This window comes from Aethalodelphis obliquidens, unplaced genomic scaffold (genome assembly GCF_003676395.1).
Source record: "Aethalodelphis obliquidens isolate GAN/ISIS:26980383/991018 unplaced genomic scaffold, ASM367639v1 scaffold15, whole genome shotgun sequence".
Classification (NCBI taxonomy): domain Eukaryota; kingdom Metazoa; phylum Chordata; class Mammalia; order Artiodactyla; family Delphinidae; genus Aethalodelphis; species Aethalodelphis obliquidens.
The window spans coordinates 10,923,216-10,944,725 of NW_020837959.1; the positions used below are offsets into that span (position 1 = coordinate 10,923,216).

The 21,510-nt window shown below is 37.5% G+C and overlaps 1 protein-coding gene across 2 annotated transcripts in view; it reads right to left on the reverse strand.

The window, feature by feature from the left end:
• The window catches only part of TM9SF2 (transmembrane 9 superfamily member 2), a 57,656-nt gene that overhangs the window by 3,387 nt on the left and 32,759 nt on the right, over nucleotides 1-21,510 (reverse strand). The window contains exons 9-16 of one of the 2 annotated variants that reach the window (XM_027115906.1): nucleotides 21,006-21,114; nucleotides 16,850-16,982; nucleotides 14,432-14,551; nucleotides 11,605-11,662; nucleotides 8,352-8,511; nucleotides 6,433-6,584; nucleotides 5,106-5,217; nucleotides 1,441-1,612 (exon numbers count right to left, since the gene is read on the reverse strand). In XM_027115906.1, coding sequence (XP_026971707.1) covers nucleotides 1,441-1,612; nucleotides 5,106-5,217; nucleotides 6,433-6,584; nucleotides 8,352-8,511; nucleotides 11,605-11,662; nucleotides 14,432-14,551; nucleotides 16,850-16,982; nucleotides 21,006-21,114 — 1,016 coding nt within the window. The remainder of the gene's footprint in view (nucleotides 1-1,440; nucleotides 1,613-5,105; nucleotides 5,218-6,432; nucleotides 6,585-8,351; nucleotides 8,512-11,604; nucleotides 11,663-14,431; nucleotides 14,552-16,849; nucleotides 16,983-21,005; nucleotides 21,115-21,510) is intronic. The other variant, XM_027115907.1, reaches the window with a different exon arrangement.

A 21,510-nucleotide genomic window follows, 5' to 3' on the forward strand; every position in this document is an offset into this window, starting at 1 on the left:
TGGCTTAACTGGTTGATTCAATTTGATGTGGCTCCAGAATTTAGATTACAAAATTTGTTTTACTCTAAGTAAGTAAAAATATGACACTTTAAATATCAAGAACAATAAAGTTCAGGTGATGGTTAAATTATCTTTATAACATATGCCTGGAAAAACAACAAGACGTTCACCAAGATCATTATTTTTTGTGTGTAGCAAGGAATAAATTACTCTATATATGCATGCATGGACACAAATACAGATGCACAAAAACAGTAATCCTTGTTTCACAGGCTATTACTGTTTTACAGACATTTATTAATTAAGACTTATGGCTATGGACCTAAATCTATCACATAGCATCAAGATATGCACCCCCCAACTCCCTACCCCACTATGTCTGACCAATGAACGACCTGCAGTACAGAATTGATGTACGTGCCTAAAGCTTGTTACATACTGACATAGCAACAGGGGTACTTCAAAACTCTACCTAATTTTCTTAAATGTTAACAGATGAGTAAAAAATAGAAAAGTTCTAATTTTTTAGAAAGTTTTTTTCTGGGACTTCCCTGGAGGTCCAGTGGTTAAGACTCTGTGCTTCCAGTGCAGGGGGCACAGGTTTGATCCCTGGTCGGGGAACTAAGATCCCACATGCCGTGAGGCCAAAAATAAAAACTTAAAAAAAAAAATTTTTAAGTTTTTTTCTTTTGACTCCTATATTTCCTCACATAGCATGCAACACAATCTTAGATAAAATTTTAGATGTACATTTTTTATGACAAAGAAAGGTCCCTCCAATCTTTTTTTTTTTTTTTTGGTGTAGCCCTTCCACAAATGCTGACCAAGCACCCACAGGGCTCTGAGATACAGAAAACTTATCTAGGTAGACAGAGAAGATATACACATAGAAATACCAATATAAAGCACACTGTGTCCCATTAGGTACTTGGATTTTAAAGTGGAGATATAAAACTGTAGTTTAAAACTTCTGGAATAAGGGATGTCCTATGATTATCTTTTCTTGATATCATTTATTCTCAATCTCATCTTGACTTCACGGCCTCAATTTCTACTTACTCCTAAACTTAGGTAGTTAGAGCTTTTTATGCTATTTCTGAAATGAGCAGAAGCACGACTGTTCCACTAAGCAATTAACAGGGGAAAACCTTGAGAACTACTGGTTGAGATGCCCCTGTACTTGCAGCACAACAATGGACCCCGTTTAGTCTTCTCCCTTAGGTTCTGTTTTCTCACCTTCGGTTTACCGATATTCACCTCACAGGGAGGCAGACCAAACTATGCTTAGCTGCACTCAAAACTAAATACAGGAGCACTGAGTAGCCACAAGCTTTCATGCAATTGTAATTTGCCTAAGAACTTGTAATTTGGATGCAAGTTAAAATAATTGTAATCTGCCTAAAAACTTATTGACTAAAAATAACTCGTTCTAATTCTTACCTGTAAAAAGAAAGAAGATCAAAACCATTATCATGGTATAACCAAAGTACAGAATTGTACTTGCTGTTCCTGTGATTTGCAGTTTTGAAAAGAAGTAGTGTATTGCATATATTAAGAAATAAACTGCAGTAAAGCCACTGGTAAGGAATGAACGCCATTGCCAATGATAATCCTGGGTAGAAAAGAAAAAAATGAAAGATCAAGAAATACTTTCCAATTAATAGATAACATGTACTGGAATAAAGTTATAAAGCAAACATAGCTAAGTGAAATAGCACCCCAAACCTAATTTTTGCTATTGGTTCCAGTCTCTTTCTCACACTGAACTTTGCTAATTTCTCTCCTCACTAAAGGTGCTGAGAAGCACCCTCTACCTTTGATGGAACTACTTAAAGACTGGCTAAAAACGTTTAGAAAAATCTTAAACAGTTTATGAATAATGAAGCATTAGGCTATATTTTAAAATGTATGTTTCCCAAAAAGAAAAGAAATATACGAAGAGCTTAGTTACATAATTCAAAATTAGTATTACTTATAGTCTAGTCATCTCTATATTAGGAAGATTATGCTCAAAAAAAAAACCTGGTTGAAACCCATTTTTAGTTATTACTAACAATTTATATAAGGTAGGTTTTTAAATACAGCTTCTCTTACTTTTACATAAAGTGGCTTACAGCTTAGCAAGAGATCTTCTAAAAGATACTTCACTATCTTACCCTTTGGAATATGTAAAAAATATATATATTTCAAAAGTACACCAAGATTAGAAAATCCTAAAGAATCCACACACGAAAACTTCTACAACTAATAAATGAACTCAGCAAAGTTGCAGGGTACAAGATCAACATGAAAATCAGTGTTTTCATATACTGACAATGAACGATCCAGAAAAGGAAGTTTAAAAAATTATTCCATTTACAGCAGCATCCAAAAGAAAAAAATACCTAGGAATAAATTTAACCAAGGAGGTGAAAGACTTATACACTGAAAACAACAAAACACTGCTAAAAAAAAATTAAAGATGATTTAAATAAATGGAAAGCCATCTGCTTTTATGGATCAGAAGACTTAATATTGTTAAGATGGCAACACTCTCCAAAGCAACCTACAGATTCAATGCAATCCCTATCAAAATTCCAACAACCTTCTTAGCAAAAATGAAAAAGCCAATCCTCAGAGTCATAGGAAATTGCAAAGGGCCCTAAAGAGCCAAAATAATCTTCAAAAAGAAGAACAAGGTTGGAGGACTTACCTTTCCCAATTTCAAAACGTAACATGAAGCCATGGTAATCAAAACAGTGTGGTGTTGGCATAAAAACAGCATATATACCACTGGAACAGAACTGAGACTCCAGAAATAAATCCACACCATCTATGGGCCAATGTGTTTTCAACAAGGTTGCCAAGGCCATTTAATAAGGAAAGAATAATTTCTTCAACAAAAGGTGCTGGGAAAACTGGATAGCCACATGCAAAAGAATGAAGTTGGACCCCTAACTAATACCACATACAGAAATTAATTCAAAATGGATCAATGATCTAAAACTATAAACTTGGAAGAAAACATGGGGGTAAATCTTCACGACCTTGGATTTAAGCAATGAATTCTTAGAAACAAAAGAAAAAATAGATAAATCGGACCCTCTAAATTAAAAGTTTGGTGCAAAAGACATCATTAAGAAAGTGAAAAGACAGCCTACAGAATGGGAGAAAAAATTTACAAATCATGTATCTGATAAAGGTCTAGTATCCAGAATATAGAAAGAACTCTAACAATTAAACAAAAAGATAAACAACCCAACTTACAAATGGGCAAAGGGATTAGACATTTCACCAAACAAGATACCCAAGAAAATATGCTCATCATCATTAGTCATTGGGGAAATGAAAATCAAAACCACAGTGAGATACCACTTCACACCTTCTAGGATGGCTATACTTTAAAAACCCAGAAAATAGCAAGTATTGGCAAGGATGTAGAGAAACTGGAACACTTGTGCATTGCTAGTAGGAATGTAAAATGGTGCAGCCACTGTGGAAAAAACAGTTTGATGGTTCCTCAAAAAGTTAAACAAAGAATAACTGTATGACTCAGCAATACCACTCCAACATATATACCCCAAAGAACTGGAAACAGGTACCCAAATAAATATTTGTACACGAACGTTCATAGCAGCACTATTCACAATAACCGAAAGGTGGAAACAAACCTAATGTGTATCAATGAATGAATGAAGAAACAAACTGGAGTACATCTATCTATGCAATGGAATATTACTTGGCTATAAAAAGGAATGAAGCACTGATACATGCTACAGTGTGATGAACCTTAAAACATTCTGCTAAGTGAAGGAAGCCAGACACAAAAGTCACACATAATGTATGATTCCATTTACATGAAATATCCAGAACAGATAAATCTGCAGAGACAGAAGCAGATTGGTGGTTGCCAGGGTCTGAAGGGGAGAGAAGAACGGGAAGTAACTACTTAATGGGTATGGGATTTTATTTAGGGTTGATGAAAATATTTTGAGACAGAGAGAGTGGGTGCACAACACTGTATATGTAGTACGTGCCACTGAATTGTTCACTTTAAAATGGTTGATTTCATGTTATGTGAACTTAACCTCAATTTTTTAAAAAAGCGTCTCAAGTTTAACAAAGTCAGATTTTATCTCCTGTATAGAAAACAACTATAAAAGAATGATTTAACACAATCTAAATCTTTAAAAGTCACCTAAGGACACCAACACACATCACCATGTTGCCAAGTATATAACTCATAACAATGTAATCTCTGAAATGTTTTAATGAATTTTTCCACTTAAAATGTTTATTTTCACTGAATTTTCAGTCTACCAGTGTCTGTATCACAAAAAAAGAATATTAATTTTAAAGTCAGACAGTTAAAGAATAAAAATTCAGCAAAATGTGTTATTCTCAGGAAATTAACATTTTAAAGTTAAGCTCTAAATAAATAAATATACTGAATTAGGATACTATCTTAATTCAATCTTAAAGAAGGCTACATTCGATTTAGGAATACAGGTCAATTTCTACCTTAATAACACATATTTACAGAAATCACTTCAATTACAGTTAAGTCCCCTACATATGAACCTTCAAGTTGAGAACTTTCAAAGATGCGAATGTGCACCTGGTTCCAGCAAGGAACCAGCACCTGACCTGTGCCATCAGCGTCAGGCGTGAGTGAAATTGCAGCTTGCCCTCCGTCTCCTGTTGCTGACGATCCTTCAGCTCTACCATCTCCCCCTCCCCCTCCCCCCTCCAGTCAGTAACTCTTCTTGTCTGTTCACTCGATGCCAGCCCTTGTACCCCAATTGTTGTATTGTACTACTGTACTTTTCAAGGTGCTGTACTGTAAGATTAAAAATGATTTATTTTTTCTGTTTGTTTTTTATGTATTATTTGTGTGAAAAGTATTATAAACCTATTACAGTACAGTACTATATAGCCGACTGTGTTAGTTGGGTACCTAGGCTAACTTTGTTGGACTTATGAACAAACTGGACTTACGAACGCGCTCTTGGAACAGAACTCGTTCGTATGTAGGGGTCTTACTGTAATAGTATTCAAAGTGGCCTTATGCCAAAATTATAAATACTGTCCACAAATTAACGTAATTGAATATTGCTAATACATACCTCTGCACATAGGTGGAAATAGCAAAGAAGTATAGTTGCTTCAGAACAGGTAATAACCAAAATGATAAACACCAGGAACAGGAAGCCAAACATGTAATACATCTGGTGTGACCTATAATCAAACATGTCAAGATGAAGCTATAAATATTTTCTCTTTGACACAGTAAATGACACAATCTTCTTCTCATTTTTCTTGAACTGAAAATGTTTGCTTTTTCTGCCAACTAATCAAAGACAAATTCTCGTAGATTTAGACAGTGATGGGGCAGGGGCGGGGCAAGGGGAGGAAGGATGCAGCAGTGCTATTGGACTCTGCCTTCCTGTTGAGGGAGAACCTAAAACTCTTATTTATTCAAATACGCTTAGCCAATCTGTCTACTGGTGAGTCAGACAAATTTGATTAAAAAATTAATATGAAGACAGAGCCAAACTAAGAAAAGGTTACATTTGGTACATATTGTTTCTTATCATATATGATAAAAATCAGTTGAATTTGGAAAAAACACTAACGGTCAGGAATGAAAGACAAGTTCTAATTACTAAAAAGCTCCAATTTAGTTCTGACAATGCTACCTGGAACCTTGGCACTTTCTGTAACATATGTCAATGCGATCAAATAAGGATCATGATATACTGCAATGTACACACCCTAACAGTGAGGCTCGAAATTGCCACTATGTGCTTTCCCATTCGAACAAGAAATCAGAGAATGAAGGGATCTTGGGATAAGAAACGACTTTGTGATTTTTTTCCCCCCTTTGGCTGTACCATGCGGCTTGTGGGATCTTAGTTCCCCAGGCCCTCAGCAGTGAAAGTGCAGAGTCCTAACCACTGGACCACCAGGGGATGCCCAAGAAACGACTTTGAAAGTTGTCTAGCTCAACCCTTCCTCCAATGCTGGCTTGAATACATTCTATCAAGAGCTCAGAGCATCTCCTCTGAAGCACTACAGATGACTTATTAAAGAGCACAGATTTGGAGAGATTTAGGTTAATTTTCTGCCATATAGAAAATGTAGCTGTGTGACACAGGCAAATTACTTAACCTCCAAAATCTCATTTTCACCTCTGTAAAATGGGATAATACCCACTTTACAGAGGTCTGAGAATTAAGTAAGAAATAATAAGCACTTGATTAATAATAACTTATCACAATTATTCTTTCTCACACTGAAAAGATAACCTTTTGTCTCTTAAGATTTCTGATAATTGGAGAATGGCTTACATTTATCAGGTATAAATAGTAATCCATATAAACAAAAAGAGAAAGCTAGTACTACATATAATGGGAATGGGAATAAGAGGACTTGACTTAGTCCTTAGCTTACCAAATACTATTCAGAATGAAGAAAAGCTGTATAAAGATGCACCCAAAGGGCAAAATCCCTCCCATGATAATACCAGGTAACGGCTTTGTGTAGAAGGACTGCTCAGGAATTTGACGTGGAATCTGATTGGTTCGAACTGGGTGTTCAATGGCCTTCAGAAAAAAACAAAAGAAAGGATTCATAATTATATATCTATAATCTAGTACAGAAAGGAAAAAATTCTTCTCTGTACTAGATTATTTGCCTGCTTTTTCTCAGCTTCCATGATGACACGAATGGCGACACAGTCTACCTGAGTCATCCAGATGACATTTGTATTTAGAAGCAACAAACCAGATACCATCAGGTACAATATTCAGTCTGTCTTCTGGAACAAGCCACCACTGTTTCCAGCAGTGATCCAATGACTAATGGCTTCAGACAAAGTAAGGAATACACAGAAGGAGATAATATGGTACTCAGAAAATAGTACTTAATAAAAAGATAGAGTTAAGTTTTTCCTTTTAATTACATACTTGCTGTAAGAAATCAGCTGGTTCTGAAACTGTGGTCAATGTATTTTTTTTGGAGATGGACAGTGTCATCTTTATTAAAATTGCTCAATTTTACTAAGACTTAAGAACACGAAGAAGATAATGAATGGCTCTATGAAGCTTTATAATCCTAAATTATTGGTGATGTTCTCAATTATTCTCCCTTTCGTAACACATTACATGGTAGTATAAAAACAAATGGAACCTAAAGTACCTAAACATAGTTACATAAGAGGAAAAAAGAGTACATATGCAGAAATTCATTTCCTTGCAAAAAAGTTCAAAAACATACTTCTATAGGTTTTGTGATGACATATCAAAATTTAAAACTTGATATTCTCATTGAGATTATACTCCTGTGGACTAGATTATTTTACATGTAGGTATATGTGTATATAGGCAGAGACCCACTAAATCGTTCTTCAATTTTTATATTTTTAGAATTTTAAGTACTTATTTAATCTATTTAATTAAAAAAATTTCAAACCATATCAGTTTACTACTTATGCTATATAGATTTTAAGTCATGAATTAAACAAAATGCCAAAGAACTGAAAAATCTTTTAGTAGCCTGGCATGGTAGGTGCAGTGGAGACTCTGAAGTCTCTTAAAAGTCAAAGTAGATAAGTTTCTTCCAAGGTTCTTCCAGGTCCCCTCACAAAGTGTACTACACTACGTAATTTCTCTTAACCTTGTGGAGATACTTCCAGAGGAGAGCAAAGATAGCGAAGTGGAGTTAGAGGAGGACACTGAAGAATTCTCATTTTCCTCTTAGCGTGAGGTTAGAAAGGGGGCAGCAGAGGTGGAGACCGAAAGACTGGAGGGAGGGACTGAGACTTGATTATAATATTTCTTAAAATCAAATATTAGCAGGTAAGCATATAAAATTTATTCCAAAGCTACATATTAAAAAAAATTGCTACTCTTACTGTATAGTCACTTTTCTTACAGCTTCACTTCCTAACCCATACTCAGTTTTACCCAGTTTACTTAGTTAAGTAATACAGATTAGAAACACTATGGCTAAGAAAAAAATGCATGTACTTTTTAGGTTAAAGAAAAGTAATTATTTTTAATGTAACACATTCAAATTTTTCATTAGTTTAAATTAGCATTTCATTTCCTATTAATCCATTTTAGCTTCCATTTCCATTTACTTACAAAACTTTGAAATCTAAGTTTACATCCATAACCTCTCTCTACCACACTCTTCTGAGTACTATTTTAAGAAGGACTGCAGTCAAACTAGGAAGTCATCAATTTTCTATGAAATCCAGATCCCACAGGACTAGTTTGTATCTTTTAGATACCTATGTCTTTTAAGGTGGCACATGCTAACTTCCACAGTTGAGATTCATTTGAATAAGTTAACACCTATAAACTTACATTCTTCTTAAAACCAAAGTATGCACCAATAAATGTTAGAGGCACAGATATGCAGAACCAAAGAGCCAATATGGCAACCAATGTCCCGAAAGGAATAGATGCTGAAGATCCTTCTCCCCAGAGAATCAGATTCATTATAAAGAAGTCAGCAAACACAATCCTGAAAGACACAATAGGTTTTTGGGTAAAACCTGAGGTGGAAGCAAAATGATATAGTAGCAATCATATGTAGTTAATATCATGATTTCTGTGTTATACACAAGGAAAGTGGAACTGCTGAGCCATAGGGTATGTGAATTTAAAACTTTAGTAGAAACTGCCGAGTTGCTCTTCAGATTGGTTTTGCCTGACTTAAACTCCTACCAGCAGCTTATGAAATTTACCTCTTTCCATATTTTCATCATGCTTGGGATTGTTAACTTTGTTGTTTTAATTTGCATTTCCTATTGACAACTGCAGCTGAGCATCCTTGTGTTTGTTGGCTTTCTAGGCTCCGGAAGCGCAGGCTCAGCGGCCACGGCTCACAGGCCCAGCCGCTCCGCGGCACGTGGGATCCTCCCACACCGGGGCACAAACCCGCGTCCCCTGCACCAGCAGGCGGACCCCCAACCACTGCACCACCAGGGAAGCCCCACTGCTCATTTTTCATTTGGGTCGCAGGGCTTTTGCAAAGTCACATATGTGAGTTATTTATATACGCTAGCAACTAACTCCTTGTTAAATACCTTTCTCCTAGTTTATGACTTTTAAGAACCCAAACATATGTGTACTTCGTCCCTTTCAGTCATTCTTCTATGAGTACATTTTTAAAACATGGCTGTAATAATACTATAATCACTTCTGTATACTGCCCCCCCCCCACAGTTTTTAATGTTATCAAAGTGATCAATTTTTTCCTTTACCTTTTGTGTAACTTAAGAAAGCCTTTCCTAACCCGGGCTCATAAAAATACTCCTCTAAATTTTTGTCTAATTGTTACACCCGTTACATTTGGGTTTTAATCCACCTGGAACTGATTTCATGTGTGTGAGGTAAGAAGAGAATTTTTCTCCCTTCATGTGGAAAATCAATTGTCCCAGCACCATTTTACATTGTTCCTCTGGTTCGTGATGCCATGTCTAGCATGCTTCTGTGTATACATGGTCTACTTCTGTGTTCTCTATCCTGGCAGCCACAGGACCCCTCCAAATGCCTTTGCAATACTTGGTCTTCTCATCAGGTAACATGGTGAATTTGTATGTATCTCTAACAAGCTTTGTAGACTTGTCATATGGACTGTCCCTATTTTGAGAAGTTACTTCAGGTGTTGCAAAGTTTTTCTGTTGCTAATACTCCTGTGAATAGTCTTTTCCCCACACAACTACCACTACCATTAAGATGTTTCACTTGCAACTGGTGGTATTCATAATCTTGAAATATTGGCTGATATCTAGCCATTTTGCCCAACTCTTTTACTAATTCTACAAGTTTATAGCTCAAATTTGTTTATCTTCTCTGTATACAAATTATGTCACCAATAAATAATAATATAATCTCCACCTTTCTTTTTGTTTCATGTCTTAATGTAACTAGAACTTAAATAAATGAAGCCCTAAAAGTGATTTATGAAAATGTCTCTAGTGTTTCATCATTAAATGATGTTGGTTTTGAATGAGAGATGAGATTTTTATTAATAGAAGGGAGCATTTCTCTCTCCATTAAATTCTTTTTAAATCTGGAAACAATCTTTAATATTATCAAATGCCATTTTGCTGTGCCTACCGCAATAATTATATGCAGGTGCTTATTTATAAAAAAAATTTATGAATTGATTTCATATTATCAAATGATCCTTCTTTTCCTAGATGAACACCAATTCCCTTTGCCCTGGGGACTTGGGTTCTTGGCTCTTCTCCTCTCTACTTACCTCATCATCCCCTGGTGAACACCTGTTTTTAAGGGTGGGATGAAGATGATAAATCAGAGAAGGTTTGATAAGAGATGTAAAAAACTAGCATAGGATAACTTCTGTGAAGGCACAAAGGAAGGAGTTTCAAGGAAAAGGTATTCCAATGTTACACAATGTAAAGAGGTAAAGACAGGGAAAATGGTTTCTAGATTTGAAAATGGGAACATCTTTGGTAACCTCAGAGAGAAGTTCACTAAAGTGATGTGGGAAAAAGATTACGTGGGTTTACAATGTAAATATATGCTAAGAAAATCAGAGTAAGGGAGTATAGACTATTTTTTCAAGGCATTTTGTTGAAAACTGAAAAGAAAGACAGTAGACTAGAAGATGCTTACAGGAAGCTCTTTTTAGAATATGGGAAACGTAAGCATATTTGTAGGAAGAGATGAAACATGTGACCAGAACACAGAGAAAGAGAGAAATGGATTATGTCAGAGATTGGGGGGATGTTTGAAAGGCAAGATTCCAAAGGAAATTGTGGCTGACAGTCTTGGTAAGGAGGGGCACTTCTTCAACTGCCAGCAGAGGGAAAGAAGACAAAGGATATGGCTTGAGGAAAGCATAAAAATTTGAATAGAATATGAATGGCTGAGAGGCATGTGAATCTTCAATGGAGGTGAAAATCTGAGACTATTTAACCCAATCATGTCTAAAAATGCCAGCTATTCTTTCATTTCTGGCCTGCAAATGGAACAGTCCTGGCTTCAAGATTTAACCCTTGGCCTACTTTATTGCTGCTGATTATTCAGAGGCCAGTTCTTGCCCTCCATTAATCTGTGAGCGGGGGATAAACTGGGTTGTATTTCTAGGACCAGACACACATCAGATATTTGATATCAGAAACTATCTTCCAAAGCACCACAGATGTTCTGTTTTTTTATGTTGGTGGTTGTTTTTTTCATTTTTGGTATATGTTACTCTAATCTAATTAATGGAATACGCTTAAAAGTAGCTATACTCATGATAAAAATCCGAAAATGTATGCCTGCCTGAACGATCTTCAGGTGAGGATTCATTTCTGTGATTAGGTCAAAAACTTTATACGCAGCCTTACATGACAATATGCCAGACTAAGAAACAGACTTTTAAGAAAAGGAATATAAAATTTCTCATGTCTAAAGGTACCCTTTCCAGATAAGACATGTAGTTGCCATTCTGCAAATGTTTATTAAATAGTCACTATTTAAAAATTAAATTCATTTTCTGGGGTACATAGAGACAGAAAAGATTAGACTTACAGGCCAGAAATTCTGGGAACTAAAATATGACTATGTCAAGCAAGTTATTATTGAAAAATTCACTTACCCAGGACAAAGAAATGATGTTAATAAAACGTTTGTTTTCCACTTCTCACCTCCAAAGGCTGTAGAACAAAACAAAAGTGGCATTGACATAAAGACTTTTCTTCAAAGCAAACCAAATATCCATACCTCAGGTCTGGTATCGGACAAATTAACAGACAGCACTGGGGGCCTATTCGTAGAAAATGACACTAGCAAATGTCCTAATACTCCCTAATCAAATGATCCGAATCAGAGATGCACATCACAGGACTGCCCTGGATAAGTCCCGCTCTAAAGATTGTTTCAGCATAAAATAAATCTAGTGTCAAAGGAAAGTCATCCAAACCAGTTTTCCTTTTCTAATCTTTTTTTTTTTACTTCAAAACAAAACAAACCCTTAAATTCTAACCCAGTTTTAATTAATGGGACTAGATGGAAAAAGGGTGCACTACAGATTCTCGTTTATCTTGAGGTCAGTTTCAGAATTTGTTACAAAACTAGGAACCCTCAAGCCTGACATGCAACACACTTCAATGTCCATAGTAGGTCTGAGTCTCCAGGATGCCTCCAGCACTGTAGTTTCAGGTAGGCCGTGGGTGGCGGTGGGGAGATCAGTGTGTAGGATCAGGTGACCAAGAAGAGTAGAAGGGTTACGGCCACTTGACAGAACAAATTTACTTACAAACTTTTTACTCTCCTTTGCCCCTCTCTATTTTTTTTTCCCCACTTTAAAAAAAACAATTAAAAACTTAAGTCTCGGGCTTCCCCGGTGGCGCAGTGGGGATGCGGCAGGTCCCCCCTGCCGATGCGGGGGACGCGGGTTCGTGCCCCGGTCCGGGAGGATCCCACATGCCGCGGAGCAGCTGGGCCCTTGAGTCATGGCCGCTGAGCCTGCGCGTCTGGAGCCTGTGCTCCGCAACGGGAGAGGCCACAACAGTGAGAGGCCCGCGTACCGCAAAACAAAAACAAAACTTAAGTTTCTAGAGTAAAAAAAAAAAGAAAATACACCTCTGCTCCTAGTTTAAAAGTTGGAGATAAAACTGGCTGAGATCTGAAAACCGCTTTGATTTTTAAAAAAAGTTTTAACAATTCATAAGCAATTTTAAGTACCTCTTGCCCTAAAAGAAAACAACAAATTATATATATATGATTTGAATTCATAGCATTACTGATAGGCTATTGTGAAATTATGAATTTTGGGTTTAATACAACTCTACTCAAAATCCTCATATAGTTTTTGAAACATTAAAAATGCTTCTATAAAATGAAGTATTTTTTGACTAGGGCCACATGACAGTGTGTCTCAGAATGTTCTGCCTGATTAATATGCTACTTAATCTGCAGCTAGGAGAAATGAAGGACGGAGAGAAGATGAAGGGGAGGTGTGTCTGTCGGGCAGCGAGTACGGATCAGAACTCAAGTAGAGGGAACGGCATGTACAAAGGCAGGTGCACAGGCTGACTGAGGAACTCAAAGAAATCCAGTGCACAGAAACAGTGAGAAAGGGGGAGCAGGCAGGGGTCCAACCGTACCTCACATGTGTTAAAATACATCTGACCACCCTAATCCTATGTCTGTTAGAAAAGAATGAAAGAATAAAAGAACTCTGACAAAATTCACAGAAATTAAACACACTCACACACACATACATGAATATAGAACTTCACATACTCTATGCATCTAGCAAAGTCTAATATTTCTATTTGGGGTTGAGTCTAGCCAACCACACATTAAGGCACCTACGTAATCCTACTGTGTTTTAGGGTTATTCCCTAAACCTTATTCCTATCAGAAGGCCTTGGGCAACCCTAGCCCTGCGTTAGCATCTCCCTGGCATTTAAATTCACAGATTACCTATGGGACCGTCTCAACGTGACTACAGGATTCCTAAGCAGGGCAAACTCTGGCATTTACTGACCCCAGCAAAGTTGCTTTCTAAGTCATCTAATCATATCCCCATCCTTACTCTGTGGCTCTGATCCTTTTTTTCACTGAACTTTATTTTACTTCTGGAAAGCAAGAATACAAGAGAATGCAACAAATCATGCTACAAAAGTAACTTACTTCAGGGCTCTTTAAAACAGTGAGATCTTAATTTACTTTAAGTACAGTTCACTTTTACAAATATTAAATTGATGTAAGTACGACCTCTCTCATATAAGGTATTCCTGTATATACTACTTGTTTTTTAAAAATTTATTTATTTTATTTATTTATTTTTGGCTGCACTGGGTCTTCATTGCTGTGCGCGGGCTTCCTCTACTTGCGGTGAGCGGGCTTCTCTCTGCAGTGGCTTCTCTTGTTGCAGAGCACGGGCTCCAGGCGCGCAGGGTCAGTAGTTGTGGCGCACGGGCTTAGCCGCTCCGTGGCATGTGGGATCTTCTCGGACCAGGGCTCGAACCTGTATCCCCTGCACTGGCAGGCGGATTCTTAACCACTGCACCACCAGGCGGATTCTTAACCACTGCACCACCAGGGAAGCCCTGTACTACTTGTTTTAATGAATAAATCAGTGATACTCGTATAGTTTTTCCTTTATTAGTCTAAATATGTTTCTATGAATGTAGCAAATCTAAGTTGTTCAGCCAAACCTGTGATGTCAAAACTTAAGGAGGAGAGACGGGATGATGGATAAGCAGCACCCAAATCTGTCTAACCCACTGTTTAAGCATGTCTGAACGAGCAAATCTCTGGACAGTCATCCACTTCACAAGCGTCATTAAATAAGGATACACACCTCTAACACGTATTGTTTAAAGAGCATCAACCGCCAGACACAAAGGCTCAGACAACTAAGGCAGCAGGTTAGACTCCTGATCTGAACGCCCAGCGGGGTGGCTTTTACTTACACTTATAGAATCTGGCAGCGACATAGCCTGCAGGAGTGCCCAGCAGCACCCATAAGACCACAGCACAAGTCATCAGTGCTCCTCTGTTGGCAGGTGACAAAAATCCCAGGCAAGCAAAAACTAAAAAATAAAGTTATGAATTTTATTATGGTTTCCTTTGAAGTGACAGAAGACCCCTCTCATTTTTTAAACAATGAACTAAATACAACTTCATGAAAATACGCTCTCTTACCAGGCAACCACACTGAAACTTAGTAATATTTAAGGCGCTGTATCTATAGGATCACACATAAAGCAAGCTCCAATGTGGAAGTCTCCTGTCAGGGTCCGTAAGTCCCCACCTTTCCTGTTATCAGCAGAGGCTCACTGGATGCTCATGAGTGCTTTCAGCTCTTCTGAGATTCAAGCACAGCTTTCAAAATTAACATCAATAAAAAATATTCCCACTATAAAATATTCTCACTTTTTGTTCCTTTTAAAAACAATATTGAGTCCTCTGGGGTGAAAAAAACCTTATAACATTAAAACATAAAGAGATAAAAAAGAATCTAATAAAGAACAAAACAGGGGAAAAAAGATTTCATAGTACTATTTGTTTTGTGAACACAAGTTACTGAAGGGCTTGGTCAATGACTTGGGAAATTCTGGTTCCTACCCTTATTCAGCTAGTTCGTTTTATTTGTTCTTCCCTATATAACCCTCCCAACTAATAAGAAAGGAAGTACTATCTTATATTTATAGCAATTCCTAGCTTTAAACTGCAAGTCAGAAGTTATGGTTTTCTCAGAAAGAAATCCAAGAACAGATGCAGGTGGCTTTCTAATCCCAGGAGCACCAAAGTTTCCAGTGTTTCCCCTGGGTGCACACAGCCAAGCACACACCATTGCACACCCTCTGATCAGCACCAACTGAAGAGGAGAAACTCACAATCGATGACAGGAAACCAGACAGGGTAACTTTAGACGGTCTACTGGAATTTCAGCTAAGGTGCACCCCCCACCCCCAGTTCCTCCCAGGCCTGAGAAATGGATTGTTCTGAAGCAAAACAGTCCATATTCGAGCAGTAAAGGGAAACAATCCCTATCACTTTCTAACCTAGGCTCTCTGAAATGTTCCTTCCTTACAAGTTCACTTTCTAGCTGACCCAAACAAAGACTGGAGAGGGGCAGAAGGCAGCTCTCAATAAAATTTTGAAGCAGAATTTCACCCTCAAGCATCCATTCTGCTCTAACGCCACCTCAGCGCTCTGGGGATTCTGTGCAATCGCCTGTGTCCAAACCTCCTTCATGACTCATTTTCCCAACGTACCCTCTTCAGTGTAATATACTGACAAATGCTAGCCTCACCCATCACATCGGCATCTCCTTATCTAAGTTGTTAGTAGATAAACATGTTTTAGTTAGTCTTCAAACTGAGCTGAAAGGTGCAAATCAGTAAACCCCAAACTTATTCAGGTGCCAGACATCTGGCATTGATAATTCTCTTCCCAAACATTTATGTGGTTAATTGCATCATAAAAACTTAGAACAATTTTACTAGTAGAAAATGATTATAGTATTAGGTATTTAATATGCAACCAAACATAAGGACAAATGTTTGCTAAAAAAATTATTGAAAGGTCAGTGGTTTCTGAATTCTTCTAGTAACATTCATGTGTTACTGTTCATCAGTAGCACACAACAATAAAGGAAATATGGGGAAACGAATGTATAATTCAGAAAATTCTTTTCATAAACAGTTTTTTCTCTTGTAACTAGGAAAACTGAAAGACCATGGCATTAATATATTTCCAGAGAATAGTCTCAGAGCCACTCCTGCAGCTGATGAATACCTCTAAGGGATTTCTATTTTTAAAAAAAGAGAAGAAAAAGATTGTCCTAATTGACAAAACCTTAATAAAATTTCTGAAGATTTTCAGGTGGCACAAGGAAGAGAGACTTTTTGTGTAGGAAGATCTTTCCTGAACACTGCTAGAGAAAGAAAGAGGTCTTGCTTCCTAAATCCTGCCAAGATGGAAAGGTCTACAAAGAGCTTCCTGTCCCATCTCCTTCTCCTTTCTCTCTCAGTGGAAGCCAAGAAACCTTACGCTCTGGTGGGACAGGATAGTCAACCTGCGTGACCCTGCTGCCAGGCTGCCCAGACTCAGACCCAGATGGTCTTTGAGGATCTAGTCATCTGCAGCTCCAGTGCTCCCACAACAAAGTCCTGGTCTCTATGCAGCTGTGAGGGAGACATGCAGAGTCAACTTCTGGCACAGCTAACCTTGCCCCAGGTCACTTATGGCCAAAGCACACAGATTCTGAGAACCAAGAGGACTCTCAGAAACAACCTAGCCTGGCTACAACTCAGGAAAACTGGATTTCAAATAATTATTTAGAGAAAGTAATTTCTACTTTGTAATTTTCACTTAACACTTACATAGAGTCACGAAAGTCATAATTAAAATCTGTGTCCCTGATCCCAGGAAGACTGACAGCAGCATTCCTTTTCTTGGAGGACGGAATATATCACCATGAACTAGCTTCCAGCCAAATTCTTCCTGGGCATCCTCCTGAAAAGGGAATAAAATCGTTTACGTGCCATGTGGTATCACCAAGAAAACTAGACAGTTTGTTCACTGTTGAATATGCGGATATGGAAATCTAAAAAAAAAACCTTACAAATGTTAATATTTATTTCAGTTTTGAAGTATAAAGCTTGACTCATGGAGCTTTATATAGCTTTCTTGAATTATTTTGAAAGGAATGTTGTGTGTTAAGGTCTATAAATATAGTTACTGAGAAACTTTAAAAAGTAATACAAAGATAATGTGATACCTAGTTCTAGTCTAATAAGTCAAGCTTTATGATCCAATTTGATGGCGATTTTAAGTCATACTCTATAGTCTTCTTAACCTACACTTACTAATCCCCAAAACAAGCAAATGGTATTAGGTCTCATAGCTACTTTGCTTGTATAGTAGGCTTGGCTGTGAAAATATTAATAAGCTTGTGTCACCAGCCCAAACTGCTCCCCTATCTCCAGACACACATACACACCTGCCTAATCAACAGATCCACTGGGTTGTTTAATGGACACCTTGAACAGAATTATCCACAGTGGAACTGATTCTCTCTCCCCACCTCTACCTGCTCTACCTGCACTCTCCCTCAGTAGATAAAAGCTCTATCCTTCCAGCTGCTCAATCCCCAAAACCTTAGAGTCATCCTTGATGCCTCCTTTTACTTTTTTCACACTTCACATACAATCCTTTAACAATTCTTACAGTTCTAGCTCTAAAATATATCCACAGGATCCACCACTAGCCCCTGGTTCAAACCATCCCTTCTCACCTGGCTCTCACGGAATTCATTAAACTAGTCTGTGTTTCTGCCCTTGTCTCCATTCAGTTGATTCTCAATACAGAACCAGAAAGATCCTTTTAACTAATCAGGGGTTCAGATCAGAAACGTGGGGTCATTCACTGGCTTCTCTCCCTCTTCCACCCTCTCCACAGTCAACTGGTCGATCAGCATTCCATCCCACCTCCTGAACACCCTCTGTATCTATCTGCCCACTTCCCTACTTCTTCCCTGCCACCATCCCCTATCTCTGGGAACTCTCTAACCGTCTCTTGACTGGTCTCTGTGCCTCCAATATTGCCCGGCTCCAAACGATTCTCCACATAATGTTCAAAGTGATTTTCCTGAAACATGAATCTGGCCACGTCACTGCTGTTTAATATTCTTCAACAGCTTCTCAATGACCTTCAGAATGCACAGCTTAGAAGTCCTTCAAAATTTGGTCCCTGGTATTTTTTCAGCCTCCTCACTTAACATTTCATCCAGGGTACATCTGTATCCCTCCCCCAAATTCCCACTCAAATTTCTATCTTTGCAAGCAGTAGACAAGATTTAAAAACTAACATTCTAGTATTTTATAGTTTCACATTTTCATTTAGATCATTAATCATTTCAATATAAGCAATAAAGTTGGAATCTACCTTATTTTTTTTCTAGATGGCCACCCCCCCTTATCCAAAACTATTCATCAAATCTATTTTTTCTTTGTTGATACACTTTTGTTAACCTCCAAATTTAGACTCATTATTATTATATATAGAAAATATTTACTTGGAATTTCTTCACCAATCCTCCTAAATCTCTCTTTAGGATTGTTATTTATTTATTTTCTACTAAAGTATTTCTATAGTAATTCCTTCAGGTCTGACAGACTGATTGACTACTCAAGTATTTCTACAGACATTCCTTCAAGTAAAGGTGTGTTTGTGGTCAACTGGTTTTGTTAGTCTGAAAAAGGTATTTCACCTTCATTTTTGAAAGACAGCATCTCTGAGTACATGATTCTATGTAAATAGTTAATTTCTCTCACTACCAATTTAAAAATATTATGTTTTGAGCTTCCATGGCCAATTTAATTGTTTTTCCTTTGCAGATGTTCACTCTTTTTCCCCTCTGGCTGATTCTAAGATCTCTTTTCTATGGTGTTCTGTGGTTTTGGCCAGTTGATCTAGGTGTGGATTTCATTTTATTTATTCCTTGGATATACTGTGTATCCTTTATCTATGGATTCTTATCTTTCATCTGTGCTGGAAAATCGTAGCTGTTACTTTTTCATATATCTTATACTCTGTCATTAATAATCTTAATGTCTGAAATCTTTGGGACCTGGTGTAAATTTGTTGTTTATTGTAAATTTTTGTGAATTTCTGATGAATAGATCATACTTTATTGACCTTAAATGGGGGGAATCTTGCAAATCCAAATTTGAGAAACTTTCCTTCAGAGTATTTCTACTCGATTCTGCTGAGAATCAGAAGGCATTTACTAACCTAGAACCATTTTGCCCCCCTTCAAGAATCCAGGCTTAATACATAGGAGATCAAGGTTCACCAATGACCCAAGGTTTAATGTCCCAATTGGTTAAAAACTTGATATGAGCACGGGCCCAAAGGAGAACTTCAACTTCTCATGCTTGTACTGCTTCCTGCTGTGGCCTCACTCAATTTGGGGGGATGGGGTGGATCTGGGGGAGTCCTTGGATACCTTTTTTTTCTTTTTTTTTAACCTATCATAAGCCCAGCAATGAATCAAGTCTGGTACATCAAGGGCTAATTTGTTTATTCATTCATTCAACAAATATCTGTTATCACCAACTATATGCTTGGCACTGTTTAAAACACCAGAGGTACTACAGTGAGTATAACAGAAAAATTCCTCTTCTCATGAGTACACTTTCTCATTGGAAAGGCAAACAATAAACGAAATAAGTAAAATATATAGTACTCTAGATGGTGATAAGAAGTATGGATGTGGGGTGTGGGTGGAGAGGATGTAATTTTAATGGGATGGTGAGGAAGGTCTCACCAGGAAGATCATGTCTCAGTGAAGACCAGAAGCACGTGAGGGAGCTCTCTGAGGGATGAACACTTGAGGAAGACAGAAAAGCAACTGTAAAGGCCTGGAAATGGGAACCCGCCTGAGGTGTCTGAGGAACAGCAAGGCAACCAGCATGGCTGGAGCAGAGCTCCAAGAGCTACTGCAGAGCCTTATGGGCCACTGTAAAGACTATGGCTTCACTGAGTGCAGTGGAAGTCACTGGAGGGCTGTCCTTGGGAGTGAAATGACCCTGAACAGATACGCTCTGATGGCTATGATAAGAGACTGGCAGGAGGGAAAGAATGGGAGCAAGACTGGAAATAGGGTTTCCTGGCCTGTACCCCAAGGCCACCTCTGTACAAATAAAGAAAAAAATTCCATTAACTCAGCAATTATTTGGAATTGTCAATTATGAACAGAGTATTGTGAAATTATTTTAATCAAATATTTAATAAGGCATACAACCAATAAAATCATGGAAAAGCAACTGTGGAGTTCAAGTGCTAAAAAGCTTCTAAACATTAATATGTTCTTTTTTTCTAATTAGAAAAAGAGAGATGGGGGGAGCTAAGAAGCTGGGGAAGAGAAAACAATGAAAATCTGAGTTTTATGTATTCATTACAAGTAGTGATTCTTGTGGAAATTTTGTTAAAGAGCTGCTAGGAAATTAAAAAGTATAAAATGTAAAACATTATGGAACTTAAAATGCAAATAGATGAAGTTGAGGCATTAATTACTTTGAATCCACCAAAAGGTTGAAATGATAAAAACTCAGTTAAAATTAATTTTTAAAAATTAAACATACACACATACAAAAATTGCTTGGGAGCTATTCTACTCAACTTTGCTGTTTCACAAACGGAATGTCTGCTGGAAATAGAGACTCTGACAGAGTTGATGGCACGTAAGTGAAAAGAGGGCAGAGCTGGAGCTGTGCACCTGCACCCTTTCTGCAACCTCTACTGATGCAGATGAGGCTGTGAACAGTTCAGCTCTGAGAGCTGCGGTCACTAAATTTCTACAGAAAACCAATCCTTAAGGATCATTTTCTTATTTGAAAATGTGAATTCAGGGTAACTTTTGAGAAGAATGTTTTAAAAGCAGATTCTGTCTAAAGCTATTATTTAAATTTTTTCCAAAGAAAAAATAAAGACTATCCTCGGCAGACCAAAGAACAGTTCAGATGTTTCACTCACCGTAGAATCCATCTGATTATATCTGGCAATATCTTTATGCAGCGTCCGTAGCATAATCATAGCCACCATTCCAGACAAGAAGAGGACAATGACCAAGGAATTCATGATGCTGCAGAAATAAGCATGTTAGGATTAATCTACAGCTTAATCTTTGGAACAGCAAAACTCTTTAAAAACTATTTATTGAGTAACATTAAAACAGCATTAATCAAATTAAAAACTTGACCTAAAATCCAACAAATTCAATGAACTGTGTTCTGCTGCACGGCCTTCTAGTGGATACATAACTGTATGTACTTATCATAATATAATTTTGTGGTCTGTTGAGAACTAGAATTTTTTTTCTCCACGGTCAACATTAATAACTACTGTGCCCAAATTAGGGCAACATAAGCGGCAAGGATCAACAATGGACTGGTCTGTACCCTCAAGAAATCTACTGAAAAACAGTTACTCAGTAAATTAATGAGTATCAAAAAAGATTAGTCAGTAAAGTAGGAAAAGG